General features: G+C 32.7%; 3 protein-coding genes across 5 annotated transcripts in view; all 3 read left to right on the forward strand.

Annotated features, from left to right (window-relative positions):
• The window catches only part of LOC139492176 (transient receptor potential cation channel subfamily M member-like 2), a 99,002-nt gene extending 74,562 nt beyond the window's left edge, over positions 1-24,440 (forward strand). For both annotated transcript variants that reach the window (XM_071280340.1, XM_071280341.1), the window contains 6 exons: positions 2,994-3,197; positions 15,023-15,239; positions 15,793-15,912; positions 16,644-16,940; positions 21,086-21,732; positions 21,993-24,440. In XM_071280340.1, coding sequence (XP_071136441.1) covers positions 2,994-3,197; positions 15,023-15,239; positions 15,793-15,912; positions 16,644-16,940; positions 21,086-21,193 — 946 coding nt within the window. In that variant the 3' untranslated portion in view covers positions 21,194-21,732; positions 21,993-24,440. The remainder of the gene's footprint in view (positions 1-2,993; positions 3,198-15,022; positions 15,240-15,792; positions 15,913-16,643; positions 16,941-21,085; positions 21,733-21,992) is intronic.
• LOC139492177 (inositol 1,4,5-triphosphate receptor associated 2-like) overlaps positions 1-27,171 on the forward strand; it is a 455,884-nt gene that overhangs the window by 324,031 nt on the left and 104,682 nt on the right. The window contains exon 38 of the transcript XR_011656711.1: positions 17,488-17,571. The gene's annotated coding sequence lies outside the window, so the exon portion shown is untranslated. The remainder of the gene's footprint in view (positions 1-17,487; positions 17,572-27,171) is intronic.
• Positions 3,845-12,498, forward strand: LOC139492175 (repetitive organellar protein-like). Of its 2 annotated transcripts, XM_071280339.1 has the most exons (5): positions 3,845-4,014; positions 5,250-10,705; positions 11,012-11,072; positions 11,905-12,067; positions 12,424-12,498. In XM_071280339.1, the coding sequence occupies exons 1-5, from the start codon at positions 3,970-3,972 to the stop codon at positions 12,459-12,461; spliced, it is 5,763 nt and encodes a 1,920-aa protein (XP_071136440.1). In that variant the 5' UTR covers positions 3,845-3,969; the 3' UTR covers positions 12,462-12,498. The 2 variants fall into 2 exon arrangements, 1 of the variants encoding a protein (XP_071136440.1); XR_011656710.1 differs by lacking the exon at positions 11,012-11,072.

Genomic DNA, 27,171 nt, shown 5'->3' on the forward strand with positions numbered 1-27,171 from the left:
AATAATTATCTTTATAGGTAGAGGTAGAAAAAAATTTAAAAAAATTGAGACTTTGATGTAAATAAAGTAACCTTCAGATTGCTTTTAAACATTAAGCAGCCAGAATTATAAAAAAAACCTTATATATTCACAGGTATAATTTCACACAATGCTTTTATAATCGTAATTTTATAGCAGTGAACGTTAGCAAGACACTTCAAAGTACTGTTCTAATTATGTTAATCTGTATCTTTTGTCCAAAGCTTCCATTAGAAAGTTGGCCACATCGCAAATTGTGTCTGGTGTTATTAACAGTAATTTCAACAGTTCTTCATTGTCAAGTTCCTGTGTGTGTACGTTCAGCTTGCATTCTACTGTGGATAACAATGTTTGTCTCTCTGCGGAATAGGCAGGACACTGAATAAAAAAATGCATCTCGTCCTCAACAGCTCGATTATTGCATATTTTGCAGAGTCTTTCAGATATAGGTTTTTGTCGATAGAGACCTATTTTTATTTCTATAGGAAATGTACCACTTCTAATCTTTGAAATGACAGATCGTTGCTTTGATGACATTGTTTTGTTAATAATTGGTTCTTGACAGTAATTTTCTTTAATTTTGATATATGTTCTTAGTTTAGGCATCCCGTTCACACTGGTTTTCCATTTCTCGGACCCTATGTATGTTAGTCTTTCCTTAACAATGCCTAAAAAAGCTTTCACTCCTAGTCCAAGTGTACTATTTTCTTGAAAGTTTTGTGATAGATTACATTTGTTCAAAATTGACTTCACTTCAAATGACCAGCTATTCCTGTTACTATTTTGTTTGTCCCATTAAAATATCTTTTTTTGGCAATCGGTCATCTGGCATTCTTACAATTCTCAACCATAATCGTATGATGTTTATTTGACGCCTTAGTTGCACATCCAGCCAACATGTTTCCCCTGTAAGATAAGGTAACGGTGCCCTTTTCCCGACTCCCAAGAATGTTCTAATTGCTCTATGTTGTAATTTGTCGGTAAGGTCTATATTTTTGTATCCCCACACTTCTGATGCATAGTCTGTTACTGGAACTACAGTATTGAAATAAAGTTTTTCAAAAACTGGAAAGCTGAGACCTTTCATACTAAAATGCTTTGCAATTATTGCACCTAGTGCTCTACTTCCTGCTTCATGGAGTACTTTAATGCCCGGGTGGCATGGTAATTGCTATGATGAGCCATTGTTTTGATTTTCAGTTTTGTCGGTGTTTTGGATTTGATCAGGGACATTCACAACTCGACCGCCGTGATGGGACAGATTTTACTAACTTACGTAGGTTTGCTTCAGTTTGTCTTTCATGCTTTGTCTTGTCTATTTCTACGTAAATGTGGGAGAAACTTCCAATATGTCTCAGCTTCTTTTTATTTAGCAACACGTTTCGTTTGTCATCAGTATTCCGGAAGTAAACAGCAATAACTAGTCTTGGTTGTTTACGGTCCGAACCCGTTTCGTTTTTGGCTTGGTCTTCTCCTTTGTTTACATTCAAGACTTCAATCTTTTCTATTTCAGTCTCTAGTTCAATTTTTCTCTGAGGATTTTCTCTACATATAATCTGATATATAATGGGTCTTCTGTGTTCTCGATGTCACATGCCTTTATATTCTTAAATATCAATTTATTGTGTGTGGATTTTTTTTCTGGTTGATTTCTGACAGTCATCTCTACTTGGTCTACTCGACTATTTTTTTTTCTTCAGTTCTTCATTAGTGACTTTAGATTCTTTTTCAATCTCTTTTCTCACAAGGTTTAATTCACTTTTGAATTGCTGATGGATAAGGTCTAGTTTATTTTCTAGTTTTTCTTCAAGTGATGAACTACGATCTTTCACAATGGTTTGGAACGAGTCCTGGTCCTTTTTTAGTTGATCTTGGGAGGACTTCATATCGACTAGGATAGTGTATAAGTCTTGTAGATTGACTTCTTTTATTGTTAGTTCTGCCATGTTCTCAATGTTTTCTGTGTTTTGTTTTTTTCGAAGAGGGGTATCTGAATCTGACCCTGACGATGACACACGGGGACGTCTGTGTGGGATTGGTGTATGCTTCATTCAATGTGTTATATTACCCGTTTCTTTCAAAATATGATTCTAGTAGCTTCTTTTTAACAGCTGAATGTCTGAATACTATCTATAGTTTTTCTCAAGATATCAAGTTAGCTATTTGACTATTAATTCTCAAAATTATCAGACAGAAAAATTAACACAACTGGTTGCCATTAGCCTCTATTTCGTCATTATATATAGGGAATCACTGAAGCATGACTGTAGCGGTCCCCCTCTTATGGCAGTCAGTGTTCCCCATCCCCCTCTTTATAAAAAGTTCTGGATCCGCCACTGCGTTATTTCACTCACAGAATTCATCATTATAATAGAATGTGTATAACTTCAATAAGGATATTCTGTTAAATGAATGTAGTCTTTCATCTAAGATTGGTTTATATATTTAATGTCTTTCCTTTTCCTTATTCTACAATTCTCAGCATATATTTTGTTTTTATACCCCATTTATCGGCATTATGTTTTCTGGTCTGTGTCACTGGCCGTCAGTCCGTCTGTCCCTCTTCAGGTAAAAGATTTTTGGTCAAGGTAGTTTTTGATGAAGTTGAAGTCCAATCAACTTGAAACTTAGTAAACATGTTCTTTATGATTTGATCTTTCTAATTTTAATGCCAAATTAAGAGTTTTTACCCCATTTCCACAGTCTACTGAACATAGAAAATGATAATGCGGATGGGGCATCCATGTACTAGGGACACATTCTTGTTTTATGACTGAAAACAAAACTCCTGTAGCCATATCATAAATAATATTACACAAAAAAAGTTAATGTTTAAAAAAAAATGTTTTGCAGTTGGGAAAGTTGCATACAATTCTTTACTTCAATTGTAGGTTTATATTACTTTTTGAAAATAAATATCTTTCCTAGCTGATCACTTACTCATGCATCACAACAGTGTTATTAATCTTTTGTAGTATCAAACAACAACGACAAAAACGTAACCTGTTGTCCGAGGAAGAAAGAGCAGAATTACCTCCCTTACCTTCCATTAATATTGTATGGAACAAGATTGTGACATCGAAACTAGACGTAGGAACACAGATGTATGATAGAAGGTCTTGGGTGATGCTAGATAATCAGATCTGTAGATACAAAATTGATCCTCTTGGAGTTCCTCTGTAAGTATTAAAGGGGAGATAATTTACAGAATTAAATTAAAAAAAAAAATTATATCTGAATATGAATATTTATGGCAGATTTTACAATAACCAGGATATTTTATTTTTTTTATCAATCAAAAAAGGAATTGCTGAAACTGTGAAACAGACTGTGAAATGTAGTAATGCAGAATGTTATTCTATTAAATGTGTATTTCTGAGTAAATAAAAATAAAAATTAATTTGTATTTGTGTTTTCTGTCAGATGTAGAGAGTTTTTAATTTCAAAATGTTAGACATTGCAGAGACATGGTATCCTACTTGCCCAAAATCTAACTTATTTTGAGTTGAATTTTAAAGTATAAATCATATGTTGGGCATTATATCATGGGCTTATATTTTAATAAAAAGTCTCCTTTTGGGTGTTTATCACAATTTAAAGGCAGATTTTTATTAGTAAAGGTTAAAAAAGTGCATTTTAATAAAAAATTGCGAATGTTACATATTTTCCGTCCGGTGTGGTATGTCGCGATCGCAACTTTTATTTTGGTTCTCAGACAGTCCATTGTAGTTATTTTTATCTTCGGATTTATGAATCATTGAAAATACCAATTATTTACATTTTGATGACCTTAAGGGGGTCAACGGACTAGAGGAATCAATATCATTGGCTGTTCTATTTTTGCGAATGTTACTGATCTACGTTTCCGTCCTTATCAGGGTCACGTGAGGAACATTATATTTAGATCTGTAGCTCTCCTGTATAGAAGTTACGATCTCGCCCTGAGTAGAAATGGAAGCTGAATCGGTTGATTCACAGGATGGGAGGAAACAAAAGGTAAGTTGTATGTAATTTCACTGCATGAGGAACTTGAATATATTCCGTCCATCATAAGGAAGTTCGCAACAAATAGTCGAATCAAGTAATTTCATGATAATATCAAATTAAGAAGCTTTTGTTGTGTTTTTTCATCGTCAATCGAGATTTGATCGTATTTTACGAACATTTGAGTCATCCCGTTCATCTTGGAACATATAATATACATTATTCTTGATAAGTTGTTGTGAACGGTATAAGTTGGACACATTTTTATGTAGCGATTGTTACTTTCGGACATAAATTCAATGTTGCGAATGTCGATCTGAGTCTAGTGAGACAAGTACAGTCGTTGCGAATGTTCCCTGAAGACTTGAATAGGTGTTGGGAACGTTACTTATGGACAAAAAAGAAGGAAGTAATGTTCAATTATGTTGCTAATGTTTCATGTTGGACACAAATTACGACAATAAATTCATGAATTTTACAAAAAAAATATTTGTAGAAACAGTTGAAATATGGGTGAAAAAACTACTAATTTCTGTAAATTTAGTATTTTCAAATAATTTTGAATAAATTTAAAGAAGGATTTTTACATCTATGATGCTATGAGATGGAACAGATATACTATGTTGCATATGTTACGAAAAGACATTTGTTAAAGTTGCTAATGCTACAAGTGAGACTAAATTGCATCTATTGCAATTCTAAAAACATCACACAGAATTTTGAATTTTAAAACGTAACAAAATACTGAGACCGTCATACACTATTGTGGTGTGAGTAACATGGTAAAAAAATTTAATCTGGCAGCAAGAAGGTTAAAATCATATGATAAATAATAAAGAACCAGGGTTAGCATTCAATTTTATTTGAAGGTACAGGGACAAATAAAAAAATACAAAAAAAACCATTCTGATAATTTTACTTCAAGTAATATTATATACATGATATACATGATATATGCCCGCTTTAAATTGTTACATTTTTTTCTCAGAACAACTACATTATATTAAAATATAAGCATTTCTAAAACTTGGTTTCAAGAATTATTCATCAATCCATCCCACAGTGGCTAAATGGTTAATTTCCTGTTTACTGTATACTTTTAGTGTGGTTTCATAAGTGAGCAGTAGCTCACAGATACTCTTGTTTTTAACTGGATTTCTGTATTTTTTTACTGAAAAAAACTTTTGTATGAGGTTGTACAGCCAGCCTGTCTGTCACAAACACTTATATTTTTTTTTCTTTTCTAGAAGCATCGCAGCACCATTTGGAGAGAACAGCTTAAAAAGAATAATCCTCAAAAGTATAAACAATATTTAGAAAAACAAAAAGAACACTCCAAAACAAATAGACAAAAATTGAAGTCAATAAGATTGAAAAAGAACAAAACACCAGAAGAAGAGCAAGTATGCAAAAATATCCTAGAAAATCTGAGAATGAGGCAAGCTAAACTAAGACAAAGAAAGAAAGAAAAAACTGAAACACCAATTAAAGTTAAGATTGGATCAAACAAAAATACAAAAAGTAAACCATCAACAAGAAAAAATGTGCAAACAAAGAGAGAGAAATGGAGAGTGGCAAAGGCAAAATACAGAGCAAACACCTCAAATTATAAAAAAAGATGGGTTAAGGAAAAGGATAAAAATCGTAAAAAAACAACAAAAGATGATGAGAAAAAGATGCAATTGCCAAAATTGAAACAGAAAACTGAAAAAAGTCATGACATGATAGGATACAAAACAAAGCAGTCCTTGTGGAATAAGGCGTCCTCAGTAAGACAACAGTTGCCAACTACACCAAGAAAGTTTGTAGATCTTTTAACACACATCATTAAAAACACAACACCAAGGAAAAAGGATGCAATATACGAACAACTGATACAGAAAGAAAAAAAGTATGCAAGCATATTTATGCGTAGAAACATGGCATTTACTAAGGATCTTTTAGATAGAAATACTCTCAGATATCTGAAAAGTTATGATAGAAAAAACATAGTCAGAAAAGCATTGAAGAACCTGAAGATACAACCTAGAAAAACAAGGAAGGATAAATTTTCGAAAACAAAAGAAAACTTGGTGAAGTCATTTTTCCTAAGAACAGCCAGAGTTCTACCACAGAAGAGATATACTACAAAATATGGGCCTGGTTATTCTCTACAAATGACATTAACAGCTGCATTTAAAACCTTCAGAGATGAGAATCCTACTATTAAATTGAGCTTTTCTAAATTTATATCATTAAAGCCAAAATGTGTCCGACTATTGACAAAAACTCAGTGGAATGTGTGTGTTTGTCCTACATGTTTTAACATTAAATACAAACTTACATGCCTAAACAGAGCTTTCTCTCATCACAAAAGTCCAAGAAATGAAAAAGAGCTAGTCAACTTTTTATTATGTAGAAAACCTGATGCAAGGAGATTTCACCAAAGTAAATGCATTTATGGCATTTGTGAAATGTGTAGTTCACACGAGAAACATTGTAATATTGTACAACATTATCGTGATTTAAATACAGATCAAGAACAAATACGTAAGCTGTCCTGGAACCATTGGGAGAGAAAAATGGGAAGTGATGGTAAAATAAGGAAATGTTTGGTACAGAAAGAAGGAAATGTTCATCAATGTCTAGAGGAATTGCAGGAAGACGTTGAAAAACCAACACAAGGAACATCCCTTGTTAAACATGTATTTACTGCTGATTGGCAACAGTTCCAGTTTAACACGATAAAAGATAATCTTCCTAAAGATAATATTTTAATGGTAATGGATTTCGGAAGAAATAGAGTAGTGAGATATCAAGATGAAATTAAATCAGCATATTTTGCTGCAGCTCAGATTACAATACATCCTATAGTTTTATTTTATCACTCCAATGATGTGCCAGAACTGATTGTAAGACATTCTTTAGTATTTCTGAGTGATGATATTACACACGACTCAAAAGCAGTCGAGTATTTTCAAAACAAAACTCTTGAATTTTTGGATGAAAAATCTATACCCTACAAGGAATTGATAATTTTTTCTGATGGTTGTGCTGGACAGTATAAAAGTAGGCACACTTTTGCCAAATTAGCACAAGAAAATGTTGTTATACAGCGTCATTATTTTGGGAGTGAACACGGCAAAAGTGAATCTGATGGAGAGGTTGCTGCTGTTAATAAAGCAGTGGACTCAGTTGTAATAGGAAGACGAGCAATTATAACAAATGCTACAGACATGTATAATTGGTGCTGTGAGCATATTGTTTTTGATGAACCAGGATCGAAGAGAGATTTTTTCCTAGTTGATAAAAACATTATCGAACATTCTAAAGAAGACACTGTTAAACCCATTAAAGGAATAAGACAGATACATCAAGTTAACAATGATCCTCAAACACAAGGTGCACTTAACATTAAGAAGGTGTCATGTTTTTGTGAACAATGTTTAAAACGGGACTATGAAAGATGTATAAATTCTGACTATACAGATATTGAAAGAATAAAGATCCAAAATGAAGGTAAAGATGTTAAAGAATCAAAGAGGAAGACAATTATACAGGGAAATAAAAACAGTGAAAACAAAGAAAATGCAAAATTGAAAGTCAAGGAAAAGAAAACAACAATTAAGAAAAAGAAGGAAACAGCATCATCAAAACCAAAAGTACCTGTTGTTCCACAAGAAAAGAAAACAGCAATTAAGAAAAAGAAGGAAACAGCATCATCAAAACCAAAGGTACCTGTTGTTCCACAAGAAAAGAAAACATCAATAAGGAAAAAGAATGAAACAGTATCTTCAAAACCAAAGGTAGTAAAACAAAGTGTGCCATTGAGGACAGCAGAACAACAACAACCACCAAATGAGCACACAGCAATAGACAGGAAACAATATTTTGATTTAAAACTTCAGGAATTGCAAAGGTGTGCAGACTATGATATCTTACTGGCATTATGTACACAGTTAGATGAAGAATTCAAACAAATTGAAATTGTGATAAATGAAGATACTAATATTGTCTCAAATAATTTAGTAGTTGACCGTGATGCATCAAATTTATTCCCCAAACTTAGACTACAGACAACAAAGTTTGTGAACTATTTGCCAGTGGTGGTGTACGGGGATGGGAATTGTCTTCCCAGAAGCATCAGCACTCTTGTCTTTGGGAATGAAAATAATTTTAAGGAAATTAGAGCAAGAATAACAGTAGAGATGTGCATAAATGCAGAATTATACCTCAAAAATGAAAATCTTATCAAGGGAAACAGTTTCCCCAAGAAGGATGCTTCTTATCTATTAAATACATATATAATGTTTCTGGAACAATATACACCTGGAGATAGACTTACAAGAAATGTTATAAGAAGACTTTATGAAGAAGAGGTATTAAACTCGTGTAAAAATGGATCCTGGATGGGTATTTGGGAACTTCTCGCAGTTTCATCAGTATTAAAATGTGAAATAATGTCTGTTTATCCAGATGTACACACTGATGTTGTTCCAAGAACTGTACTCCACAGGCGAATTCTTCCCTTGAAAGAACAAGAAGGTTTATATTCTATCTCTGCTGCTGTAATGTGGTCATCAACTAGAAATGATGGATTCATCAATCATTTTGTCCCGCTCTTACCACTTCATAGACAAGAATCACACTCAGTTAATACTGAACCCTTGATTTGCTTTGATGATTCAGATACTAGTTTAAATGAAGATGACAGTTTTATTAAAACTTTTCTTGAAAATGATGTTTTTATGAACATTGATAATAGTGACATTGATGTCATGTCTGAAGTTTTAAGTAGCCAAGCAAACATAGTTGATGAAAAGTCAGAAGTCAAATCAGATGATGTAGTCAAGTCAATGCCGATCGAGTTTGAAGTTGTATGTAGACAAGCAAACATAGGTGACGAAAAGTCAGAAGTCAAATCAGATGATGTAGTCAAGTTTGAAGTTTTAAGTAGCCAAGCAAACATAGGTGATGAAAAGTCAGAAGTCAAATCAGATGATGTAGTCAAGTCGGTGCCAGTCAAGTTTGAAGTTTTAAGTAGCCAAGCAAACATAGGTGATGAAAAGTCAGAAGTCAAATCAGATGATGTAGTCAAGTCGGTGCCAGTCAAGTTTGAAGTTTTAAGTAGCCAAGCAAACATAGGTGATGAAAAGTCAAAAGTCAAATCAGATGATGTAGTCAAGTCGGTGCCAGTCAAGTTTGAAGTTTTAAGTAGCCAAGCAAACATAGGTGATGAAAAGTCAGCAGTCAAATCAGATGATGTAGTCAAGTCAGTGCCAGTCAAGTTTGAAGTTTTAAGTAGCCAAGCAAACATAGTTAATGAAAAGTCAGAAGTCAAATCAGATGATGTAGTCAAGTCGGTGCCAGTCAAGTTTGAAGTTTTAAGTAGCCAAGCAAACATAGGTGATGAAAAGTCAGAAGTCAAATCAGATGATGTAGTCAAGTCAGTGCCAGTCAAGTTTGAAGTTTTAAGTAGCCAAGCAAACATAGGTGATGAAAAGTCAGTAGTCAAATCAGATGATGTAGTCAAGTCGGTGCCAGTCAAGTTTGAAGTTTTAAGTAGCCAAGCAAACATAGGTGATGAAAAGTCAGTAGTCAAATCAGATGATGTAGTCAAGTCGGTGCCAGTCAAGTTTGAAGTTTTAAGTAGCCAAGCAAACATAGGTGATGAAAAGTCAGAAGTCAAATCAGATGATGTAGTCAAGTCAGTGCCAGTCAAGTTTGAAGTTTTAAGTAGCCAAGCAAACATAGGTGATGAAAAGTCAGAAGTCAAATCAGATGATGTAGTCAAGTCGGTGCCAGTCAAGTTTGAAGTTTTAAGTAGCCAAGCAAACATAGGTGATGAAAAGTCAAAAGTCAAATCAGATGATGTAGTCAAGTCAGTGCCAGTCAAGTTTGAAGTTTTAAGTAGCCAAGCAAACATAGTTAATGAAAAGTCAGAAGTCAAATCAGATGATGTAGTCAAGTCGGTGCCAGTCAAGTTTGAAGTTTTAAGTAGCCAAGCAAACATAGGTGATGAAAAGTCAGAAGTCAAATCAGATGATGTAGTCAAGTCAGTGCCAGTCAAGTTTGAAGTTTTAAGTAGCCAAGCAAACATAGGTGATGAAAAGTCAGTAGTCAAATCAGATGATGTAGTCAAGTCGGTGCCAGTCAAGTTTGAAGTTTTAAGTAGCCAAGCAAACATAGGTGATGAAAAGTCAGTAGTCAAATCAGATGATGTAGTCAAGTCGGTGCCAGTCAAGTTTGAAGTTTTAAGTAGCCAAGCAAACATAGGTGATGAAAAGTCAGAAGTCAAATCAGATGATGTAGTCAAGTCAGTGCCAGTCAAGTTTGAAGTTTTAAGTAGCCAAGCAAACATAGGTGATGAAAAGTCAGTAGTCAAATCAGATGATGTAGTCAAGTCGGTGCCAGTCAAGTTTGAAGTTTTAAGTAGCCAAGCAAACATAGGTGATGAAAAGTCAAAAGTCAAATCAGATGATGTAGTCAAGTCGGTGCCAGTCAAGTTTGAAGTTTTAAGTAGCCAAGCAAACATAGGTGATGAAAAGTCAGAAGTCAAATCAGATGATGAAGTCAAGGTGGTGCCAGTCAAGTCTGAAGTTTTATGTAGCCAAGCAAACATAGGTGATGAAAAGTCAGAAGTCAAATCAGATGATGAAGTCAAGTCTGATGTAGATGTTATGGATAATAGTGCATTAGAGACAACTGTAGCAGAGAAATCAAGGTATAAGTGAATTACATTTGATGTTAAATTATTAATTTTTCTAGTCAAAGCGTTTTTTCCCCTCACAATTACTACATTTGTACTTAAATAATTATGATAACGTTTTGGATACTTTTTTTAACTTAAAGATTATTATCACCAGAATCTATATTTAAAAATATATAGATTTATAACTTGTAATTTCTAATTATTACATTGCTTTAAATGAAGAAGAATTTTAAAAAACAGCCAATACAATATGACAATAATTTATCAAATAGTTTATGGTTAATAATTTATAAACAAGGTAAATGTTATTTAAAACAGAACTTTTAAAACTGGGGATTATCTGGCTGTCAGATTTGGAAATAATGTATACCCAGCAGTTGTAAGTTATCAATTTCATCAAATTGTTGATGTTATTTTTTAGCTCACCTTTCCTAAAAGGAAATGTGAGCTTTTACCATCACTTGGCGTCCGTCGTCGTCCGTCGTCGTCGTCGTCCGTCTGTCTGTCCGGTGTAAACTATTTCAAAGATCTTCTCCTCTGAAACTACTGAACTAATTCCAACCAAACTTAAGCTGAATGATCCCTAGGGTATCTAGAATAAAGTTTGTGTTTTATATACCATTTCATAAAAAAATTGAAGGTGAGCGATTCAGGCTCTTGAGAGCCTCTTGTTTTATTTTCTTGGATTTTTCATTCTTTATCTAACCTGACTTAGATTTCTCCAGTGAAATGCTATATAGATCAAGAACAAATAGAAATGGGATATATTTATTGAAAAAACAGGGTCTTAACTTGGAAAATCTTTAAATGCTTTTCAATTTTCAATGACTGCTTGATTGGTACATTTGAAGAAAAAAAAATCGGTCATTATTTTTAAAGCTATCATTTTGAAGTTTAGGTCAGGTTATGTTTAATTTTTTGTTTGTGAAGATATGTACATACATTTCTTGATTTATATCAACAATTTATTAATAAAATATGTGTTATCTTTAAACTAAGAAAGATATGTTCATTGTACGAAAATTTAGATTTATACTTAATGACACAAGATATTCTTTGTTAAATGTCAGAATACATGAAAAAAAAACACATTAATCAAGCTACAATTAAAAAATAATATTTACAGTGTTCTGTTATTTCATTGATTTCATCTACATGTATCATTTGTGTATTGAGAAGTCACTTGTCATTATTTTTAAATCTTGTTTCAGGTGTCTGAATGGCCATGGATTTTTTATTATGCATCTACTAGATGTAATAGAAGGTGGAAGGAGGGAACATTAAAGTACATCATAGCTGAACATGATATTATACAAAAACTTAAACCACCAGAGATAATAATGGAGGGGCGTTTACTTTTATATATATTCAAAGGTAATTTATAATCTGTTTCTTTGAAGGGCTTTATATCACATTTAAGCTACCATATATATATATCTAGTTGGCATAAAAGTCATTGTTCACAGAAATAATTACCAAGAAATTGTCAATTTGATTTTCAAGTGTACCTTAGCATTATCTAGGGTAATCAGTAAAAAAACATGGTTACCGTTTCAGCTAAAACTAATAATGACAACAAAATTTTTAAAACCATACTTCAAGCATTCAGAAAAAATCCCATTAAGAGTGATGTAAATTTGAAGAAAAGTCCTAAAATAATAGTAAAACATTTTTTTTTTCATAATCATATATATTATAAGCAGTAATATTTTCAATTTATTTTCTTTCAGATGAAGTCCTCCAGAAGAAACCGGGAGACAGAAAATGACTGTTAAATTAAAACATTAAATTAATTTTAAGCTTCAGCAGTATTTGAGATTTTGAATGCAAGATGCTGATGCATCTATCATCGGATCATGATTTAATTGACAAAACAAGGTGTTGAGGCATTGATCACTATTGCATATCAGTACTCACTATATATGTGCAAACTGATTTGAAATTGTTTATTAATTTCTTGTTTGATTTTTCTGGCCAGACATGACATGGCAAATCTCAGTAATACTTCATCTAGAATCAATATCTGGCCTTTTAGCTACTAGTATTTAGTGCTTTTGGTTGCAGGTTTAATTAAAATTGGTATTTGCCTCTTGACATGGATAACAGTTTATACTTCATCTAGAATCAATATCTGGCCTTTTAGCTACTAGTATTTAGTGCTTTTGGTTGCAGGTTTAATTAAAATTGGTATTTGCCTCTTGACATGGATAACTTAGTTTATATTTCATAAAGAATCAATATCTGGCATTTTAGCTACTAGTATTTTGTGTTTTTGGTTGCAGGTTTATTTAAAATTGGTATTTGCCTCTTGGGAAACATGGGAAACATAGCTTTAATACTTCAAAAAGAATCAATATCCTGCCTTTTAGTAACTAGTATTTAGTGCTTTTGGTTTCAGGTTTACTCCAATTTCGGATAAAACAATAGACATTAAAATGTGTATACTGTGCCTCTTGTCCTCCAAGCATACAGCATCTTTTAATAAGAGCAAAGGTCGGCTCAAAAATATAGGCAAAACAGTTAGTATAGTATGTCTGGGTCAGTTTAATAATATTTAACTTGTTCTAGTCCATATATGCACTTGGCTTCTAATGGAATTTATGCAATAATTAATATTAATGCATCCATTAAATCTGGTTGGTTGGTTCATCTACTACAAGGAAGGGTTCTTTTTGGTACTCTAATCATTTTGACATGATTATCTGGGTAACTGAAAAAGATATCAACAAGAACGGGAATTTTCTTAAAGTATAACTGAAGAAGGTGTTGCTAATGTTACAACCGGGGTACTGTGAATTGGTTTCTAGTTTGACATTTGATATTAAGACAATTACATTCTGTATATTAAGAAACTATTAACCAGAATATATATAATAGTATAACTACAGGCAAAGATAAACATTACTGTATGCATACATTTTAACTTTTAAAGATGTTGTTGCTAATGTGACATGTCCAAATGTTGCTAACGTTACTAATTTTTGTCTCTGTCACATTAGCAACAGCAGTAATTAAAAACATGTTTTTTTTAAAGAATCTGGCATAAATTCAACTTGTATAATGTTAATATATGTAACACATGAAAATCTTAACTGATTAAAAAAAAAATACTGTGAAGAAGAGGTCAATTTCCTAGCAAAATGAAAACTTTACGTCACATTTCATGTCCGTTACATGTCCAACAAGTTATACATTATTTATTTCCACTAATATATTGGAAATAGTAATATGTTAGATGCTAATTATCTTCCAAAACCAATTTACTTTCAGAATGTGTTTTAGTTTTAACTCAGGGAAAAGGGTTTAAACCAAAATTTATGCAATTTTGGACAAGGGTGGAAAAGGAGAAAATGTGGGCAACCCTGTTTCATTGGAAATTATTCAATAATCTGGTACATTATTTACTATGTGTTGGAAGATTTAAGCCCTACTGATCATAAATTTTCAAAAAATATAATTTGTTTCCATGAAATGTCTACTTTATTTTTTTATTTTGAAAGTAGGTGACAAAACACAATACTGAAAAATCTGCCTTATGCTATGTGCACACTTTTAAATAATATTTAATAAGAAAATGTTGTTATTGATTCCCTCAGTTTAAGATTTTATTACCTCCCCTACCCTCTCTATTAAAACGTTTTATTTGCTGAAAATGCTTAACTCAATTATGTGATGGATCTTACTTAACCTTTTTTACTTTTTCACACCTTTATTATTGACTCTGAATGACTTACGGCTACTTTTGTAGGTGGTGTGCTATCTCACCACATGTTCTACTTTCCATTTTAATGCCCCATTTATGGGCATTATGTTTTCTGGTCTGTACGTCCGTCCTTTCGTCCTTCTGTCACGCTTCAGGTTAAAGTTTTTGGTCGAGGTAGATTTTGATGAAGAACTTGCAACTTAATTCACATGTTCCCTATGATATGATCTTTCTAATTTTAATGCCAAATTTTTTACCCCATTTTCACGGTCCACTGAACATAGAAAGTGATGGGGTATCCATGTACTAGGGACACATTCTTGTTTCACTTCAACATTACTTCATTTATTCCACTAAGTTAGATAAGTGTTTCTTCCAAAACTTTATGAATAAAAAATATTTTAAATCAAATAAAATCAAATTAAATGTCCCTAAAATACCACATTCCTAATTCCATTAACAGCTAGTTAACAATCCATAAATAAAAGGTCTTGTCTTTATATTTCTGCTTGATATTATAGAAATCCAATGGGAAGAACTGGTCTGAGAGGGAAAGGTGTGTTATGGTGTTGTTAACAGTCCATAAATAAAAGGTCTTGTCTTTATATTTCTGCTTGATATTATAGGAATCCAATGGGAAGAACTGGTCTGAGAGGGAAAGGTGTGTTATGGCGTTGGGGTCCAAACCATGAGATCTTGGCTGTGTGTACACGGTGGAGGAGGATTGATACACTTGAAGGTCAACCTCAGGGGTATCTGTATGTAGAAGGAAAGAAAGTATTGGAATTTATAGCTGTCAGGAAGGACGATGAAAGTGAAGACAGCTGTTTTGGTTTACCTGGGGTATGGTTTAATTGATAGTAATATCTTTTTGTTTTTATTTAGAAGATTAATTAGGGGGAAAAAATGTTCCAGTTTGGAATCCTCAGGTGTTTCATTTATACATTTTAAAAGTTGATTAATGAATGATGCGTCATGATAAAACCATATTTTTATTTTTTGAAAGCTGAACTAGAGACTTGTATTTAGTACATGTACTACTCAATGTTTTTTGTTGGATACCAATTATCAAGTAGTTCTTTGTTACAGGTGAACCAAGAATTCAAATGTTCAACATATAACAAATTTTTTATCAGTTTATATCCACAAAAATGCAAGTTTTATTCAATCCTGAACGATCGGTACAAGGGAAAACATATGATGCCACAGGATCCCACTCTTCAGTAATCCAATACAACTTCACTATGATATGAGTTTTTTGTGTTTTTTTTTTTTTTTATCATAGCTAGCTTTAAGACATGAAATATACCAGTCTAGTTAAATGAATAACATTTTAGATCCTTTTGTTTGTTTTAATTGTGCCTGTATTGTAAACTAAAATTTTGTTTTATTTCAGGGAGCTCTGCATGGTTTAATTTCCCCATACAGTACTTTAGTGGAAGCTTTCGCTGTAGAAGTGTTAGATGAACACATGTGTGAATTTAAACCAAACTTGGACCAAGGAGATCTTATTCAGGTAAGGATAGTTGCTAAATCAGTGTATACTCTTTTATGATCATTTTCATGCATTCTTATAATTTGCGAGACTCAATTTTCTGGGACATTATGCCATTTTGGTTGAGGCAATATTAATCCTAAAACACATTCCCCATTTATTTATTTTTGGTACATATCAATGTTTTTATGCCCAACCTACGATAGTAGAGGGGCATTATGTTTTCTGGTCTGTGCGTCCGTTTGTCCGTCTGTCCCGCTTCAGGTTAAAGTTTTTGGTCAAGGTAGTTTTTGATGAAGTTGAAGTCCAATCAACTTGAAACTTAGTAAACATGTTCCCTTTGATAAGATCATTCTAATTTTAATGCCAAATTAGAGAATTTATTCCAATTTCACGGTCCACTTAACATAGAAAATGATAGTGTGAGGGGGGCATCCGTGTACTGTGGACACATTCTTGTTAGGTTTATTGTGGCATCCATTAAACTCAACTAGTATACATTATTGGTTTACGGTCAGCTGAAAGCAAACACCTGGGTGTTGGAATTTCTCATGGCATTGCAGACCCATTAGTGGCTTTTGGCTGTTTTCTGAACTATGGTCAGGTTGTCTCTTTGAAATATTCACTGTTTCAATTTTCCATTCTATCATCATTCATTGATAACAATCCTAGTCTTTTGTAAATGAATCATGAATGCACAGTTATAAGCCTGGTATCTATGATTATTTAATGTATGTTTTCTTTCCTTTTAGTACTTTTCCCAGTTTGCTGCTCCTAATTTAGGCAGTATAGGAAATATAGCATCTAGAACTTCAATTAATTTCCCCATAAGATCTCTATCCCAGCCATGTGTAGCAAGTTATGCCACTTCACGTGCTGGATCAAAGACAAGCTTACGGACAGATATTGATTCTTCAGGATTTAGTGCTACTATGTTGTACAAAGGATATATTGATGACCCGAGAAACACAGACAGTGCCTGGGTAGAAGCTGAAGTTTGGAATTTTCACTACGATTCATCTGATACATTTGATGTTAAATTACCTGAGGTAATAATTTAAATTTTTCTCATCACTTGGCATCCGGCTCCGTCGTCGTCCTGCGTTAACTTTTACAAAAATCTTCTCCTCTGAAACTACTGGGCCAAATTTAACCAAACTTGGCCACAATCATCATTGGGGTATCTAGTTTAAAAAATGTGTCCGGTGACCCGGCCAACCAACCAAGATGGCCGCCATGGCTAAAAATAGAACATAGGGGTAAAATGCAGTTTTTGGCTTATAACTCAAAAACCAAAGCATTTAGAGCAAATCTGAAATGAGGTAATATTGTTCAACAGGTCAAGATCTATCTGCCCTGAAATTTTCAGATGAATCGGACATTCTGTTGTTGGGTTGCTGCCCCTGAAATGGTAATTTTAAGGAAATTTTGCTGTTTTTGGTTATTATCTTGAATATTATTATAGATAGAGATAAACTGTAAACAGCAATAATGTTCAGCAAAGTAAGATCTACAAATAAGTCAACATGATCAAAATGGTCAGTTGACCACTTTAGGAGTTATTGCCCTTTATAGTCAATTTTTAACCATTTTTAGCTCACCTGGCCCAAAGGGCCAAGTGAGCTTTTCTCAGCACTTGGCGTCCAGCGTCAGTCGTCCGTCGTCTGTCGTCCGTCGTCCGTCGTCGTCTGGCGTCGTTAACTTTTACAAAAATCTTCTCCTCTGAAACTACTGAGCCAAATTTAACCAAACTTGGCCACAATCATCATTGGGGTATCTAGTTTAAAAAATGTGTCTGGTGACCTGGTCAACCAACCAAGATGGCCGCCATGGCTAAAAATAGAACATAGGGGTAAAATGCAGTTTTTGGCTTATAACTCAAAAACCAGAGCATTTAGAGCAAATCTGACATGGGGTAAAATTGTTCATCAGGTCAAGATCTATCTGCCCTGGAATTTTCAGATGAATCGGACATTTCGTTGTTGGGTTGCTGCCCCTGAAATGGTAATTTTAAGGAAATTTTGCTGTTTTTGGTTATTATCTTGAATATTATTATAGATAGAGATAAACTGTAAATAGCAATAATGTTCAGCAAAGTAAGATCTACAAATAAGTCAGCATGACCAAAATGGTCAGTTGACCACTTTAGGAGTTATTGCCCTTTATAGTCAATTTTTAACCATTTTTCGTAAATCTTAGTACTCTTTTAGAAAAATCTTCTCCTCTGAAACTACTGGGCCAAATTTAACCAAACTTGGCCATAATCATCATTGGGGTATCTAGTTTAAAAGATGTGTCCGGTGACCCGGGCAACCAACCAAGATGGCCGCCATGGATATAAATAGAACATAGGGGTAAAATGCAGTTTTTGGCTTATAACTCAAAAACCAAAGCATTTGGAGCAAATCTGACAGGAAGTAAAATTGTTGATCAGGTCACGATCTATCTGCCCTGGAATTTTCAAATGAATCGGATAATCGGTTGTTGTGTTGCTGCCCCTGAAATGGTAATTTTAAGGAAATTTTGCTGTTTTTGGTTATTATCTTGAATATTATTATAGATAGAGATAAACTGTAAACAGCAATAATGTTCAGCAAAGTAAGATCTACAAATAAGTCAACATGACCAAAATGGTCAGTTGACCACTTTAGGAGTAATTGCCCTTTATAGTCAATTTTTAACCATTTTTCGTAAATCTTAGTAATCTTTTAGAAAAATCTTCTCCTCTGAAACTACTGGGCCAAATTTAACCAAACTTGGCCACAATCATCATTGGGGTATCTAGTTTAAAAAATGTGTCCGGTGACCCGGGCAACCAACCAAGATGGCCGCCATGGCTAAAAATAGAACATAGGGGTAAAATGCAGTTTTTGGCTTATAACTCAAAAACCAAAGCATTTGGAGCAAATCTGACAGGAAGTAAAATTGTTGATCAGGTCACGATTTATCTGCCCTGGAATTTTCAGATGAATCGGATAATCAGTTGTTGTCTTGCTGCCCCTGAAATGGTAATTTTAAGGAAATTTTGCTGTTTTTGGTTATTATCTTGAATATTATTATAGATAGAGATAAACTGTAAACAGCAATAATGTACAGCAAAGTAAGAACTAAAAATAAGTCAGTATGACCAAAATAGTCAATTGACCCCCTAAGGAGTTATTGCCCTTCATAGTCAATTTTTAACAATTTTCTTAAAATTTGAAGATTTTCAATAACATTTTCCACAGAAAGTACTGTTATAGATAGAGATAATTGTAAGCAGCAAGAATGTTTAGTAAAGTAAGATCTACAAACACATCACCATCACCAAAACACAATTTTGTCATGAATCCATCTGTGTCCATTGTTTAATATTCACATAGACCAAGGTGAGCGACACAGGCTCTTTAGAGCCTCTAGTTCGTAAATCTTAGTAATCTTTTAGAAAAATCTTCTCCTCTGAAACTACTGGGCCAAATTTAACCAAACTTGGCCATAATCATCATTGTGGTATCTAGATTTAAAAATGTGTCCAGTGACCCGGCCAACCAACCAAGATGGCCGCCATGGCTAAAAATAGAACATAGGGGTAAAATGCAGTTTTTGGCTTATAACTCAAAAACCAAAGCATTTAGAGCAAATCTGACTGAATAAAATTGTTCATCAGGTCAAGATCTGTCTGCCCTGAAATTTTGAGATGAATCGGACATTCTGTTGTTGGGTTGCTGCCCCTGAAATGGTAATTTTAAGGAAATTTTGCTGTTTTTGGTTATTATCTTGAATATTATTATAGATAGAGATAAACTGTAAACAGCAATAATGTTCAACAAAGTAAGATCTACAAATACGACAACATGACCAAAATGGTCAGTTGACCACTTTAGGAGTTATTGCCCTTTATAGTCAATTTTCCATTTTTCGTAAATCTTAGTAATCTTTTAGAAAAATCTTCTCCTCTGAAACTACTGTGCCAAATTTAACCAAACTTAGCCATAATCATCATTGGGTATCTAGTTAAAAAAATGTGTCCAGTAACTCGGCCAACAAACCAAGATGGCCACCTTGGCTAAAAATAGAACATGGGGGTAAAATGCAGTTTTTGGCTTATAACTCAAAAACCAAAGCATTAAGAGCAAATCTGAGAGGAAGTAAAATTGTTGATCAGGTCACGATCTATCTGCCCTGAAATTTTCAGATGAATCGGATAATCGGTTGTTAGGTTGCTGCCCCTGATTTGGTAATTTTGAGGAAATTTTGCTGTTTTTTTGTTATTATCTTGAATATTATTATAGATAGAGATAAACTGTAAACAGCAATAATGTACAGCAAAGTAAGAACTAAAAATAAGTCAGTCTGACCAAAATAGTCAATTGACCCCCTAAGGAGTTATTGCCCTTCATAGTCAATTTTTAACAATTTTCTTAAAATTTGAAGATTTTCAATAACATTTTCCACAGAAAGTACTGTTATAGATAGAGATAATTGTAAGCAGCAAGAATGTTTAGTAAAGTAAGATCTACAAACACATCACCATCACCAAAACACAATTTTGTCATGAATCCATCTGTGTCCATTGTTTAATATTCACATGGACCAAGGTGAGCGACACAGGCTCTTTAGAGCCTCTAGTTCATTAATATAATTGGTTATATTGGTTATTGAATGTGAATCAATAGAGTTTAAAATTACTTTCTTTTATTTAAAGAAGTTGCTATATCCTTATCCTTAAAAATCTAACATCAAATTGTGTCCGGTGTCCCACCCAACCAACCAAGATGGCCACCATGGCTAAAAATAGAACATAGGGGTAAAAAAAAATCCTGTGATTTTATTTCTTGAATTTTTCTTGATTGTAGTCTATAACTAATCAGTCATCAGCAAAAGAAATAAAATATGAGTTTTTCTCATTGTTGAAGGTCGTATGGTTGCCTATAATTGCTTACATCCACTTTATTTGAATTTCGGTACTTAAAGTTGTCTCATTGGCATTCACACCACATCTCCTTATTTGTATATTTATATTTAATCGATTATTTAGGTCTTATAAGGACTCTGCACATTAATCAGGGTAAAAGTTTTGGAAGAGACATATCCAAGTTCTAAAACTTGTGAGTACTAACACACACAAAAAATCTACAATATGGGAGGAAAAGCGTTTTTGCATCAAAAACAACAACAGTCCTTATAATGAAAAATGTTTTACTTCTCTTGACAGGAAACTTTCAAAGTAACATGGAAAGAAGTATCACCCAATGTGAAGATATTTGGAAATGAAGGTGTAATTGTTCAGGAAGCTGCTAAAATTCAAGATGCTTATTATTAATGAATCATGACTTCTATGTGTATAAATGATTATTGCTGTCTCAATTTTTTTAAATATTTAAGTTCAAGGGGATTTTCTATGAAAGATGATTGCATTAGTGTAAGAAAATGGAGGATATGAGTTCAACAACTGCAACTTCTCCATTCTTCTAATTGTTTTTAAATCTGAAAGAATTGATAATGTCAAAGCTGAAACTCCTGCACATTTCCCTTCTAGTCATAATCATTTCATTTTATTGTTTTCTATTTATTTTTTAATTTAAAAAAAGCTCCCTTTCAAAATTCTGAATTGCTAATATTAAGTCAGTCGCCATATCATGAAAAGAAAGTGATTTATGTTACTTGCCAGTAATTCATCAAAATCTTTATGCTACAACTGTACAGAGGTAGGAATTGAGAGGTTTTAGCATAATATTTTATAAAATATTTGTTTTAAGCATAATTGTTAGATTTTTTTCAATATTGATGTTTTAATGTTTTTATGCCTATTTTGTTTAGTTTTTATTTTTTTGTGCATAATTTGTTAGTTGTTTTTTTTTTGCACAGTTTCATACCTGCCAACTTTTCAAAATGCCCATGGGGGTTCTTTGTGCAAGAAGGCTCTTACAGTCCTAAAAAAAACATCAAAGGGGGCTTCAAATGTATCTAAGTTTTGTTTTTGGTTTCTTCATACTTTTTAAAGCCTGTAGCCTTTGTAAAATGAACTATTTTGTTTAAAATTGTGGGCAAATTGCTCTTTCAAAATTTCCATTTGGGAGCTTCCATGGGGAAAATCCCCCGCAAATAGTGACAGTTGGCAGGTATGCAATTTGTTAGGTTTTTTTTTGCATAATTCGTTGTTCATACATTTTTTTATGCCATACTGTTAATTGTGTTGTTAAAGATTATGTAAATGATTCTTAGTTGATTGATGATTGCTCACTACTTAATAATCAAGGTGCTGGTATGAAATTAGTGTAGTGTGAAACACAGTTGTAGTTTATTAGCAGGATCTCTTAGTTTTAGACATTATATATTTTTCAAGACCAATTTTGTTTAGCCCAGCCTATGAAACAAGACACTTCAAAATAATTTTCTCAGACACAGATGTTGTGTTTTTGAAGTTGTTACCCCTTGTGTATTTTCTTAATAAACTGTGGATTTATTGATTTTCGTGGGTACCAATTTTCGTGGATTGAACAAAACTTACACTTTCCTGGACATTTAATTTCGTGGTTTTGCCAAGGTCTGCATACAAGCCTATAGAGAATTTGTCATTTGTTGAACATTTTATTTTGTGGTTTACCTGAAGCCACGAAATCCACTAAAATTGGTATTTAACGAATGATAATAATGAATCGACAATATAATGATCAATTAATGCTTGTGTAATGTCTTTGTGAAGTATATAGCCTGCATTTTGTTTCTGATGAACTATGTAAAATTGACCATTTTTTTACAAATTTTAAACCATAGTTTTGAAGGGCTAAAAATTTGATATAGTTGTAATTGTAAATAAATATATCACAAAAATTGGAATTCTTTCACTTTGCCTGTATTATAAAATTTTATCATTAATCGTGAATGAGACCTCCAGACATAGCTAAAGGTGAAGGTAACTTATGTGCTTTTCTTTTCCCTTTTGAAACCACCAATATATACAACCTCAGATACATTGTATTACCTAGATAGCTATGCTTGTGAAGCTGTTAAATGTAACCTAGTAACATAAAGAATAAAAGTAGAAGAAATGAGAAATTGGTGTGTTTTTATGATAATTATTGATTTGCCATTGTCTTGACTGATTATAAAAATAATTTCAATTTATTTAGGAAAAAATTATATAAAATATTGTTTATGACATGTATTATTAAATATACAGACATCTTGAGTTTGGGTGTCTGTTTGTTATTTTTCCATTGTTCGTGAACTGAGTTTTAGTGGTCGACAAATAACCAGCTTATTACAATTTTTTTTATTAATTTTTTTTAATCATCAGGATTTATCTAGCTTTATATTTATTAGTAATAGGACAATTTTATTTCGTTAATAGTTTATAGACCTTGATCTTAATAACTTTTATCTGTGTCCACTCTTGTTTATAATTTGTTTTTATGATGGTATTTCATTATCCAGTTTCATTGATACCTTTCCTAATACATATTTTGTTTATCGTTCTAACATTCAATATCATAAGTCCTTGGACTATTAATAACTGTACAAAAAGTGCATCTATGTTTTATATTTCCATTTATATATAACTGTTTTAAGAGCATTTTAATGTAAGTATGTTTCAGTGTCATACCTGACAACTTTTCTTAATCTCCATGTTTTTTTTACTAACATAAATACTATAATTTCAGAAATTATTGCCAGGTATTTATTGATGCAAATAATAATGTGACTGGGTGAGATTGGCAATAATAAGAACTTGCAATCTGCTATCTGATAGATACATCTGTTTGCAGATCTTCCTTTAAATCTCACATTTTTGTCCGTTTTTAAAAAATTGCAAAATTGAATGCATGCAATAATTTCTGAATTTACAGAATATGTATATATACTTATATGCCTTATTAATGGTTTGGATATCTGTTTTGAGGTAAATAGTTTATATAATTAGGGATCGCAAAAGTACAGTCAATACCTGTCATTTTTGAAATCCCCAATGCGTTACAGCTTATTTCCTAATGCATGTAGAGTAAAATTTTGGTATGCTTGCTTGCTCTGTTTGTATAAATGGTAATTCTAGCTTTGTAATTAAGATTGACATCTTCTAACAATATATAAAGCCATATTTTAACCCGTTAATATTATATTCATATTTGATTTCACGTTATCCCAATTACAATTATGCAATAAACAAATAAGCAAGCAAGCTAATCAAAGTCTTGACAAGCCTGATGTGTCCTGTTAGTACAGCTATACCATATTTTTTTATTTTTTTTTGTCATTTTCTTTTAGCTTATTTTAGTCTTGTTAGTATTTTGTTTAGAGTTTGTTTTGTTTATGTATTTTATTGTTTGATAAGATGATTTATATCATGTCATATTATAAACAGCATTTTTTAAGAGTTAGTGATCTCCCTAAAGTTTTAAGATGTTTGAATTTTACTTGATAGCTACTTTGCTTAAAATTGAATGAACAAAGGTAATGCTAGATGTGATTGATTTCTAAATCATGGATATAATTTTATATTATATATGTTATTTGTTATCCTTGCTATTTTTATATAGAAATAAAACCATCACCATTGTTTATTACATGAAGCTTTTATTTTGTTATTTTTGAACTGTCAAAAAAGGGAAGAAGATACTGGAAAAGAAAGGGAGAGGCAGCAATAAAACAAAATTTGAAGAAAGAAATGCTGCATGGCCAATTGAATAAAAATGGAGAAGACAAATGACAATCAACTTAACACTCCATAGAAAAATATCTAATGGCTAATTTAGATACCATTGTCTCATGGATTTTAGATGCATAATTTTATTATCCAAATATTTTGTGACCCAAATATAGTGGCATTATGTTTTTCGGTCTTTGTGTAAGTTTGATCTTTCTAATTATATTGCTGAATTTGAGTTTTGACCCCAATTTCACGGTCCACTGAACATAGAAATAATAGTGCGAGTGGGCAGGTTGAAGTTTTTGGTCAATGTAGTTTTGATGAAGTTGAAGTCCAATCAACCTGAAATGTAGTACACATGTTTCCTATTATATATGATTTTTAAATACTAATGCGGAATGAGAGATTTGACCACAATTTCAGGTCCACTGAACATAGAAAACGAAAGTTCAAGTGTGTCATCCATGTACTATGGACACATTTTTGTTTTGTCTTTATTTTAATTTATATGAGGTCTATGATAAAACATTGAAATAATAAACAAAAACAGCAATGACATCTAGATGTTAACCGTCAATGATTGTGTAAACCATACTGTAGTCTTCCAACACAAAATATACTAAAGGGACATATACTAACTAAGAACTAAAAAGTAAAAAAAAATAGTAACCAACCCCATGATAAAAAAGGCAAAGACCAACAGACAAGCAACAATATACAAAAAACAACATAAAAACATAAGACTAAACAACACGAGCCCCACGAAAAACCCAGTGTTAATCTTAGGTGCTCTAAAAGGATACACATATCCTGCTTCACATGTAGTACCTGTCCTGATGCTCATTTAAGTACAAATCCGGTCATTCTGTAGGACTCATTCAAGCAAAGGAGGACAGGATTGTGGTTACAACGATTATATCATATCCGTTGTCATCTGTGAAACATATTCCATAACAGTTTACTAACTGGTGACCTTAAAATGTTTGAAGGGATAATTTAAACTTCACTCCTTTGAACTCTGGCTTCTGTGTGAGCATGCAACCTCTATCAAGGAAATGATGACAGGAAATACATGCGCTGGAATAATGATCAACTAGGAGATATATACTCCTTATTCAGTTGCTGATGGAATGTGCTACATAGAATTAGGAAGTTGAAATCATTAAGTTTGTAGTGAACGTTTGTTCTCGACTGACTCGTATTGTTAATTTCTACATTTAAGTCCATATATGATAAATATGTAGCTGTATCTGTTGTATCCTTTATTTTAAGTTCGATGAAATTGATGCGTTCTTCTTAAGTCACCAAACTTTAAATTATTCAGTGAGAGGACATCCTTTATAAAGTAGAATGTGAAGCTATCTTCTTTTGCTTCTATATTGAATCAGCCTCATGAATATAGGAAAAAGAAGTTTGATTTGATAGAAACACAATGCAATTAGTTTAGCTATATAAACGAGCTGAAATATATCCCACTTATTATCAAGTAATAGTTTAAGACCACTGGAAAGGGATTTTAATTGCTGTAGAAATTTCATTCATTTACTTGGAATCAATGCAAAACATGTCAGCTGTATCCTCGCTGAAGATGTCACTGGAACAATTTAGTAGTGATACGTATTCAACAGAACAAGGATTTGGGGAATAAAGCCAATGTTTTTTTGTCTGCATGTTGTCGACACTTCTTACAGCTTGGAAATTGTGTAAACTATTTGAACATACATTGCAGATGTCAAACATTGTGTTTTGACTCATTTAGAAAAAAAATTGCATACTACCATGGTGGTTATAATTGACATTTTCGATTTAAGATATCCATTTTTATCTCATTTTTTAATCGCAAAATTGCTGTCTCTACGACATACACTCACCCCCCTTTATTAATTAGAATATGACCAACTTCCAACAGAGCTTGATTATGTTATCCATGCCCGTCGTAAATTTACACCAAATTTCGAATAATTCTTTAGAAAATATATCTATTGGTTTCACTGTTGTAAATATACACACTTCAGTTATTCATAGATACATAAAAGATTATATTGTACCCTTACATCCAATCGCATCTCCTAAGTTGACTTCCTTCACCTGCTTTGGGTACACAAAATACTAACCTAACGCTGAGAAAATGTAATACTACCATTTTCCCTATATTGATTTAATCTGGGTATAACAAACCAGCTGGTTATGTATTGGAACAATTAAAGGAAAGAATTGGGATATTCAATCAAAAGATGTTGGCCCAACTTGCATGGTTTGTAAAAGATACTCCCGTTAATAATAAATCTGACATCACCATGATTACTGCATTTCTTCAAGTTCTTAGGTAAAGAGTAATGTGGCGAATTGTGCTCTTAATAAATTGTCGATGAGACGTTATGTTTAACATGTTGATGCATTAGTTATACATGGCCACCTTCAAGGCTTAAGATACCAAAAGAACTTATAAGTCGTGTGACATTCGTTGCTCATGAAAGTCAAAACTCGTTGATCAGTTTAATTGTCTAATTTGGTAGGTCGCATTCGGGAATTTCAACATAGCTTCACATGCATACGCAATAGGAATAACTACATTATGTTCATGTTTGCATATAACGTCACTGTTCAAACATATTAAAGAAAGTAGTCGAACAGTCATGGTAATTCTAGAATTT

Source organism: Mytilus edulis, chromosome 10, assembly GCF_963676685.1.
Source record: "Mytilus edulis chromosome 10, xbMytEdul2.2, whole genome shotgun sequence".
Lineage (NCBI taxonomy): Eukaryota > Metazoa > Mollusca > Bivalvia > Mytilida > Mytilidae > Mytilus > Mytilus edulis.

What these genes read in the sequence shown, in the direction of transcription:
- LOC139492175 (XM_071280339.1), top strand. Translation starts at nt 3,970, where the DNA reads ATGGAAGCTGAATCGGTTGATTCACAGGATGGGAGGAAACAAAAG. An exon ending in AGGATGGGAGGAAACAAAAG is followed by an intron (nt 4,015 to 5,249) that starts GTAAGTTGTATG and finishes TTTCTTTTCTAG; the next exon opens with AAGCATCGCAGCACCATTTG. An exon ending in ACTTTTATATATATTCAAAG is followed by an intron (nt 12,068 to 12,423) that starts GTAATTTATAAT and finishes ATTTTCTTTCAG; the next exon opens with ATGAAGTCCTCCAGAAGAAA.